Source organism: Otolemur garnettii, unplaced genomic scaffold, assembly GCF_000181295.1.
Source record: "Otolemur garnettii isolate 467f Iridium unplaced genomic scaffold, OtoGar3 scaffold00035, whole genome shotgun sequence".
Lineage (NCBI taxonomy): Eukaryota > Metazoa > Chordata > Mammalia > Primates > Galagidae > Otolemur > Otolemur garnettii.
In genome coordinates this window covers 1,747,813-1,757,428 of record NW_003852430.1, presented here as the reverse complement: position 1 = coordinate 1,757,428, position 9,616 = coordinate 1,747,813, and the positions used below count along the sequence as shown (strand labels likewise).

Below are 9,616 nucleotides of genomic sequence, written 5' to 3'. Positions count from 1 at the left end.
GCCTGTGGTCCCAGCTACTTGGGAGGCGGAGGCAGGAGACACGCTTGAGCCCAGGAGTTGGAGGTTGCTGTCAGCTGTAATGCCACGGCACTCTACCCAAGGGGACAGCTTGAAGCTCTGTCTCAAAAAAAAAGAAAAAAAAAGAATCAACAATTAGGGCTCGGCGCCTGTGGCTCAAAGGAGTAGGGCACTGGCCCTATATGCCAAAGGTGGCGAGTTCAAACCCAGGCCTGGCCAAAAACTGCAAAAAATAAAAATAAAATAAGCTAAACCCTTCATTTAAAAAAAAAAAAAGGAGAAAGGGAAGTTTACTTAAAAGCATTCTTGGGGCCTAGGCGTCTTCATTCTCCTCTTGTTCAGTGGTGTGCCTGCTCTCTGAAAGTGAGATTAAAGAGGAGTCAGTCATGGTCATGAGGATGAAGTTGGCTGATGGGAGGGGTGGTTGGTTCACAGGAGCACCACCAGGGTGGAAGCACAGTCCAAGGACCAGAGCACAGCACCGTGCTTGGATCTGAGTATGAGTTGAAGTGTTGGGATGATCTGACCAGGGAGACACTTGAGGTTGTCGGGATGGTTGGTGTAGATGGTGGCAGAGGGTGCTGCGGTGGGGATGGGGCTGGAGGACAGGTGACTCAGTATATGGAAAATGCCACGTAAGTTGGAAGTAACTATTACCCCAGCTAAAGGGGAAAGGGGCAGTCTGTGAGGAGAAACAGCATTAATATGGACTTGAGAGGACCCAAACCACAAGTCAGGGCTGGCTCTGTAGGTTGAGGGGGAAGGAGTAGCGCGGGACACTAACAACTGTGACACATTTCTTGGGGGGATTGGGAATAATTTATCTACACCCCCAACTCCCGGCTTGCTACAATGACTCCGTTTTCCCATCTGTTCACTTAGAAACAATGCCTGCCATTTGTTTTTCACTGGAGTGGTTTTAATGCTCTGAGTTTTGGGGAAGACAAACTGTGAACTTCATCTTACAGTTCATGTACCTTCCAGGGTCACAGGAATCATCCTGTGGGTGACAAAAGGGCACTCTGTAATCACTATGTTTGTGTCTTTACGCGTCCTTAAGCCAGGTCTAAGATGGGAGCACATGTTGAGGCCTTCTGGGAGGCAGAGGCTGCTCTGAAGAACAGAAGGTCCAAACACAATGACTCAGTTATACCAAGTCTTAGATGTTGTCCACTACGGTGGCGCATGGATAACTTTACTTAATAAGCTGCTCAAATCTGTCCATATCAGAAATTCCTTTTTCTTTTCATTTTAAAGGCTGTTTTTCACTAGTATTGATTTACTTTTTTGCATTTTATTTTATTTTTAAAATGTTTATTTATATACTTATTTTTACAGTTTTTGGCCAGGGCCAAGTTTGAACCCACCACCTCCGGTATATGGGGCTGGAGCCCTACTCTTTGAGCCACAGGCACTGCCCTTTTTCGCATTTTTTTGAGTTGACAACCTCAAGTTTGATTCTGATTATAATTTTGGTTTAATTTATTATTAACTTGACTAGGATACCTTCAAGGAATTGGTATAAGGAAGGTCATTAGGTATATATCAGTAAAATGTCAGGATAAAAAATGAAGCAATAGAATATATATTTCATGTTAAATACACAAACACATTATACACATGCTATAAAAGTGGCACATTTGCTCTGCCTGTGTCTGGTTTAACCCTTTGATCTCTTTACTGCTTTTGCTTATGGAAAATAGAAGGAGCCCTGAGGTGGGAAGGAAGTACTTCCTCCTCTCCCCTGTGACTTCCTGAATATATTTGATCAGTACCTTCATCCCCTTCTGTGTGCACTGGGTTCCAGGCTCTGTAATTATATTCACTTTGTCCATCTATACCAGCCATTTACCATGCAGATTCATCATTATTACATACTGTACAGATGGAGCTTGACCCCATTCTAAGTGCTCTTGTCTTCCAAGTGGTGAGCAGAGAGGACTGTCTTTTCATTAAAACATTGTTACTGGCTCGGCGCCTGTGGCTCAAGCGGCTAAGGCGCCAGCCACATACACCTAAGGTGGCGGGTTCAAATCCCCAGCCCGGACCCGCCAAACAACAATGATGGCTGCAACCAAAAAATGGCCAGGCGTTGTGGCGGGCGCCTGTAGTCCCAGCTACTTGGGAGGCTGAGGCAGGAGACTCGCTTGAGCCCAGGAGTTGGAGGTTGCTGTGAGCGTGATGCCATGGCACTCCACCCAGGGGGATAGCTTGAGGCTCTGTCTCAAAAATAAAATAAAATAAAATAAAACATTGTTACTTTCCAGCTCGGTGCCTGTAGCTCAATGACTAGGGGCTGGTGGGTTCCAACCCAGCCCGGGCCTGCCAACCAATGACAACTACAACAACAAAAAAATAGCCAGGCATTGTGGCGGGCACCTGTAGTCCCAGCTACTTGGGTGGTTGAGGCAAGACAATCGTTAAGCCCAAGAGGTTGAGGTTGCTGTGAGCTGTGATGCTATGGCACTCTACTGAGGGCGACAAAGTGAAACTCTGTCTCGAAAAAAAAAAAACCTTACTTTCCCTGAGACATGGCATTTAGGGCATTTTCACATATAACCGCATCACAGGCATCTCCCCTTCTATAACAGAGACAATCTTTGGTAAATAAGCCTGGAGTTCTTGCCTTTGTTCATTCTTTCTACCAAAACATTCTCCCTGCTGGAGTTCCTGCCTTCATTCATTTATTCATTGTATACCATATCTCCCGCTATGACGAGGACAGCCAGCTGAGGCCTTGTTGTCCCCCATGTTACTTCAGGGCCATGTTTCTCTTCCAATTCTCAGTCGCCATCTCATGGGGCTTCCTCTCACCCACTCACCCCTCAGCTCTGGTCTGCTCACTGTTGACCCTGCTTCCTTTGCTTGGGTAGATTTGCCACCATTAAGCGTCATGTTCCCTACAAACCTATGCAAGTCTTTTGTCCAGTCAACAAGAATGTGGGACCACCGTGCTCCTGCCACTGTGCTAGGTGTTTATGGCTCCACCTTTAAAGTGTTCGCTTCTAATTAGTGAAAAATGATACCATATCTGAAAACAGCAGAGCTCTACTGGAATTCAGAGTGGAGGGAGGGCCTGTTATGTCCATGAGGGCAAGAACCATGCTCATTTGGGTTGCTTCTGAAGCCACAAACCTAACCTATCGCCTGGAAAGGAGCGGACCCTCAGTAAATATTTGTTGGTAGCATGAATGAATGAATGAGTGAATGATGCTGGCATATTAGGATGGCTTCATGGAGGATGGGAAACTCAAAACAGGTCTTGAAGGATGGCAAATGTGGGGATTAATGTAGACAGAAAGGAACAAGGGAACAACATTACCAGTGGGAATAAATACAGTCGTGCATCGCTTACTGATAGGTCATGTTCTGATAAATGCATCGTGAGTTGATTATGTTGTGTGAACATTAGAGACTGCTAGATAGTGCAGCCTGCTACATCCCTGGGCTTTAGGGTACAGCGATAGCTCCCAGACTACACATCCATACAGCATGTTACTGTCCTGAATACTGTAGGCAGTTGTAACAATGGGTTGTATTTGTGTATCTAAACATAGAAAAGTTTCAGTAAAAATAAGGTATAAGAGATCAAAAAAATGTTACACCTGTTTGTCTGTTTAGGGCATTTACCACCGAGAATCAGTGGGTGAGTGATGAAGGAGTGTGAGGGCCTAGGACATCACACTCCTGTAAATTTTAGTAACACTGTACACTGAGGCTATGCTAATAAAAATTTTTCTCTCTTGTTGGCTCTCCACCCGTAGCACAGTGGTTACAGTGCCAGCCACATACATCAAGGGCGGCATGTTTGAACCCAGCCCAGGCCTGCTAAACAACTGCCATGAAAAAATAGCTGGGTGTTGTGACAGGCGCCTGTAGTCCCAGCTACTTGGAAGACTGAAGCAAGAGAATTGCTTAAGCCCAAGAGTTTGAGGTTGCTGTGAGCTGTGATGCCACAGCACTCTACTGAGGGCAACATAATGAAACTGTCTCAAAAAAAAAAAATTTTTTTTCTCTCTTCGATAGTAAATTAACCTTACATACTATACCCTTTTTACTTTACAAATTTAAAATTTTTGACTGTTTTGTAGTAGCACTTAACTTAAAGCACAAACATACAGTTGTACAAAAATATATTTTTCTTTATATTCTTACCCTGTAAGCTTTTCCTATTTTGATTTTTTTTTTTTAACTTTGTCAAAAACTGAGAAAGAAATACACACATCAGCCTAGGCCTACACAGGTTCAGGATTACCAGTATCACTGTCTCCCACCTCCACGCCTGGCCCCACTGGGAGGCCTTCAGGGGCAGTAGCTGACATGGACCTATGAGAACTGTGCCTTCGTCTGGAATTCCTTCTGAAGGATCCACCTGAGGCTGTCCTAAAGTTTTGTTTTTTTTTTTAATAAGTAGGAGGAGTACACTCTAAAATCATAATAAAACATACAGTGTAGCAAGTACCAGACTATAGGGATTTTTGAGTGTCACTGTGATTTATGGGACCACGGTCATATGTAGTCCGCCATTGACTGAAACCTCAGTATGCAGCAGGTGACCATATAATGAACTTAAAGGGAATGAGGAATTTTGCCTGATTAGAACATGCTCTACGCATGTTAATGAGAAGCATGAGGAAACAAGTTTCTCTATAGGTAGAAGGAAAGGAGTCCAGCCTTGTTAAATAATTTATAAAGGAGCCAAGGAAGGTTTTCTGTGTGGCTGGGGTGACAAGGGGAAGACCATGTTTAAATGTCAGGGGTGGGAGTCCAGAGAAGCAGAATGCAAGCCCAGACAGCGAGAACAAGGGTATTTTGTTTGTTTGTTCTTGTTTTTGCTCTTTTGGGAGAGAGAGTCTCACCTTGTTGCCCTTAGGGTAGAGTTCTGTGGTGTCATAGCTCACAGCAACCTCTAGCACTTGGGTTTATGTGATTCTCTTGCCTCAGCCTCCCAAGTAGCTGAGACTACAGGCACCCGCCACAAGGCCAGTTTTAGAGATGGGGTCTCGTTTTTGTTCAGGCTGGTCTCGAACTTGTGAGCTCCACCCGCCTTGGCCTCCCAGAGTGCTGCACCTGGCCCTGAGAGCAGGGGTTTTGAGAGGAGCAGTGAGAAGGTGGAGAAAGAAGCAAATATTTCAGTGGAAAATGTGACAGTGTCTGTGACTCCTGGGGGGAAGGATGGCTCCAACCTAGCTATAAATTGCCTGGCAATGTTATCAAAGGAAGGAGAGATGATTTGGGCGAGGAAAATAGTAGTTGTGGTAAGTTCATACAGGGATGATGGAAACATCCCGTTGCTGCCCAGTTAGATCCCGAGGTCTCTGAGAAGGGTATAGAATGCACATTAGAGAAGGCTTGATAGACTCCGCCATTGTCAGCACAGAGGTCATGTAGTAGCTCTTCAGTAATGGCTGTTAATTTCTTCCACAATGTGCTAGTTAGAATCCAGCTTTTATGGCACTGATGCTGTAAGTATCTATTTGAAATGTTTGGGTCCAGAGTCTGGATTTTGGATTTTTTCAGATTTTGGAATATTTGCTTTATACTATATCAGTTGAGCCTCACAAATCAGAAAATTCAAAATGCAAAATGCTCCAGGAAGGGTTTTTTTGTTTTGTTTTGTTTTTTCGAGTGTCAAGTCAGCCCTAAAAGTTTCAGGGATTGGAGCATTTTGGATTTCAGATTTTTGAATTAGGGATGCTCACCCTGAATGACAGCGTTAGCTGAGTTGTGTTTCCAGTTTTGGTGCATCCCATTGAGGGCGCGTGGAAGACGACAGTGTTGATCGCTCCCTGCCTGCCCCTCCAGAGCTCTGCGGTGGCCGAGACAGCTTCCCGTGTGATGAGAGATCCTGCTTCTCACAATGGCAGCTGCAGGTGTACCTCTGTACTTCTTCATTAGGCAAAATAATAAGCATTTAACATTTCAGCATAGGCTGTAACACACCAGAACCTCAGACGTGAGAAGGTCATATTCCTAAATCCCTTGTTTCTGAAACAAACATCATAATTGTGTTTCTGCTTGCTCAGGCTGGTCTCAAACTCCTGAGCCAAGCAATCCACCCGCCTCAACCTCCCAGAGTGCTGGTATCATAGGCGAGAGCCACTGCGCCTGGCCAAGTTTTCTGTATTTAAAAAAAATTATAAAGATCAACTTTTGAGTGATTTTGCAAAGGGAAATGAATGAAGTCTTTTGAGAAGTTACAAGACTCTACATTGTCCATGGGGTGAACATGTAGAGTCTTTGGTGCCATCCAGGCCAGAATGCTTTTTAAGTTAGAGCTGTAATAAAAAGAGCAGTACAGCTATGAAGAGTGATGCAGAAGCCGACTTGCATTCGGGTTCCTTCCTCTCTACTGTTTCTACAGGCTTCTTCCACCGGGACTTAAAGCCTGAGAACCTCCTCTGCATGGGCCCAGACCTTGTGAAAATTGCAGACTTTGGATTGGCCCGAGAAATCCGATCGAGACCGCCATACACAGACTATGTATCTACCAGATGGTGAGTACTATTTTTTTTTCAAAATGACTTAACTGCACTTCCTTAAAAGGATACCATTAGACTAAGGATAATATTAAAGTCACAGACGTTGACTTTTTACTAAGAGAATCAGTGCGATCTGCGGCACTGTATGAGGTTAAAAGCTTGTGTTGTAAATAGTGTTGAAAGGAACCCCATTACGCTTTTCCATAATACAGGTCAGATTTGATGTGTAGGCCTTCCTGAGGACAGTTTCTCAAAAGAGTTATGTAAAAGATTCTCCAAAAAGAACTATATGAAAATCACCTAATTGCTATTGTTAGAACTTCCAGACCCTAGGAATTGGACTTAAGGAGTTTGCCATGACCAAGACCACACACAAGTTTGTCTTCGTGTCTCTCTCTTTCTGTTTCTCTCCCTCTCTCTCCCCAACCCCTCTCTCTTCCTAATTCTCTCTTTGTGATTCTCTAAGATACTGTAGAGAAGACTCCTGTAAAGAAATAAGCAATAGAAAATTCTGTGAATAGAGCAGCACTACTTTTTTACAGCAGCAACGGCAGTTGCCAACTCCTTACAAGCTCATGTACCGTAGTAAACTACAAGGAAAAAATAGAAATATGCAACTTTCTTACCGAGAATTGTTATTTAACTTGATTTCTGACCCGTGGCAGCAACAGCTAGCAGCTAACCTTTGTCCCCCCAGGTACAGGGCTCCAGAAGTCCTCCTGAGGTCTACCAACTACAGCTCCCCCATTGACGTCTGGGCCGTGGGCTGCATCATGGCAGAAGTTTATACCCTCAGGCCGCTCTTCCCTGGGGCCAGTGAGATTGACACGATATTCAAAATTTGCCAAGTGTTGGGGACACCAAAAAAGGTAATGATAGGGAACAAAGGTCTGTGGGCCAAAGCCAGCAGCTTCCCATGTCCCCTCCCCTCCAGCTGTTTGCACTGGTACCATGGAGCACCTGCCCATTCTAGGACTTTTCTCTTGACTTGAGTCATTCTCCAGTGCCCACGTCCATAGGCCTGGCCAGCTTCTCTTCCTCCTTCCACTCTAAGTATGAAGTGTGTTGCAGCCCTCTGCTTTTCTGTCTGCGTCATGTCCCCCCGGGAGGGCTTCCCTATTTTCCTGGCTACCACCCTTCTATCTGTTCAGAAGTCTCCTCGACGTAATTTGTAGCCTTTGCCTCCCTCCTCTGTAACTCCATTCGCAGATTTGCTCCATCACCACGAGCTCAACTTATCTGAGACAAGTGGGGCTTTGTTTGCCGCCCACTAGCTCTTCTCTCCTTTCCGTTGATGTGTGTGGTCCTGTCATTGTCCCAGAGCCCCAGCCTGGAAGCCGAGTTTCAGCTTGACCTTCTCCTTCTCTCGCTCCCCTTCCCTTTATCCAGGCAGTTGGTCAGTAAATCCTGCTGAATATACCCCTACTTGATACGATTCACACGGCTCTTGTCATTTCAAGTTCAATGCTGTCATCACAAACCACCATGATCATCCTGCTGGTGTCTGAGGGTGTCTTCTCCATCTTTTTGCCTTTGAGTCTTTTCTTTCCAGCTTATCTGTCAGTTTGTGGCCAGATTCAGCCTCCTAAAGAACAGCCCTGACACTGTCCTTTCCTGGCCCCTCGACTCCCATGGCTGTGCCCTGCTGTGTGCCCAGGCGCTTCCCTGCTTCTGCGCTCTGCACACACACCCTCTGCCTGAGTGAATGTCTCTCACGTGCCCAAATCCTGCTCTTCTTCCAAGGCCCTAAATGATTTCCCTCCTACTGTTTCCTTAGTGTCCTCTCCATGTTCAGCTGGAGTTATAAGAGTTAAGTTATAGGTTATAACATGTCCTGTGTTATAAGATAATTGTTTGTAGACATATCAGTTTCCTGGACCATAAGCTTACTCAGGGCAAAGATTTCTCTTATGGTGGTTTTGCCAGATTCCAACTCCATTATTGATGTAAACTAGACCCTCGAAAATTTTTTTTAATTATTTGAATGACATTAATGCCACCAGGTTTCTCCAGTCCCCTGCTGAAAACTCTCTCTCCTCTGTGTATCTATATCTGTGCCTCTTGTGGCCATTGTCCCTTATTGCTCCATTATTGTGTTTTTTGCTTCTTCTTTTTTTTGAGACAGAGTCTTACTTTGTCGCCCTTGATAGAGTGCTGCACCATCATAGCTCACGGAAACCTCAAACTCCTGGACTCAAGTGATCTTCTTGCCTCAGCCTCCCAAGTAGCTGGGACTACAGGCACCTGCCACAGTACCCAGCTATTTTTTAGAGATGGAGTCTCGCTCTTACTCAGGCAGATCTCAAACTCTTGAGGTCAAGCAATCTGCCCATTTTGGCCTCCCAGAGTGCTGGGATTACAGGCATGAGCCACTGTGCCTGGCCTGCCTTGTTTTCTCTTTTAAGGACAGTGATATCTTAGAGGGCAGGATTTACATTGGGTTATTTTTGCATAGCCAGCAACACTTAGTATACAGTAGGCATTTCAGAACTAAGTGAACAAATGATACAAGCTACACATAGTACCACTTGGCTCTTAAAAAGATGAAGGGAGAGCAATTACATTAGGGTGTATCTTGTAAAATAGGAGTGTCAAAAGTAAATGGAACATTGACCATTTGCTCAAGAATTTTCATCACCCCAACATTCAATGTCCAGAGATAGGATGCATGAAAAAGTGGAGGGCTTGAGACTGGGTGAAACAGCTTTCCCTACCACCGGTCTTTCCCGCGTGAATGCTTTGAATCATCAGGTTGGGTGTATAGTAATATGCAGGGTTCCACAAATTTATTTGAACAGGAACAAGCTGTTTGTTTTGTCTTTCCCCCCAAAATATTTCATTAGTAGTTTTTTTTTTTTTTTTTCCATCAGTAGTTTTTAAAATCTCTGTCTTATGGAATACAGTTGGGGAAGTTCTAATTTGGTTCGATCCTAGAATCTCAGGAGATAGACCATCTAACATGAAGGTTATAAAACAAGTTGGGGACAAATCTCATGTCTTTTCACTACTCCCCAGATTTCCTGTCCTTTTCATTTTTATTTTATTTATTTATTTATTTTTTAGAGACAGAGTCTCACTCTATCTCCCTTGGTAGAGTGCTGTGGCGTCACAGCTCA

General features: G+C 44.5%; 1 protein-coding gene across 1 annotated transcript in view; it reads left to right on the top strand.

Moving 5' to 3' along the window:
* The window catches only part of ICK (intestinal cell kinase), a 41,561-nt gene that overhangs the window by 19,607 nt on the left and 12,338 nt on the right, over positions 1–9,616 (top strand). Inside the window, exons 5-6 of the mRNA XM_023513136.1 lie at positions 6,295–6,515; positions 7,198–7,369. Coding sequence (XP_023368904.1) covers positions 6,295–6,515; positions 7,198–7,369 — 393 coding nt within the window. The remainder of the gene's footprint in view (positions 1–6,294; positions 6,516–7,197; positions 7,370–9,616) is intronic.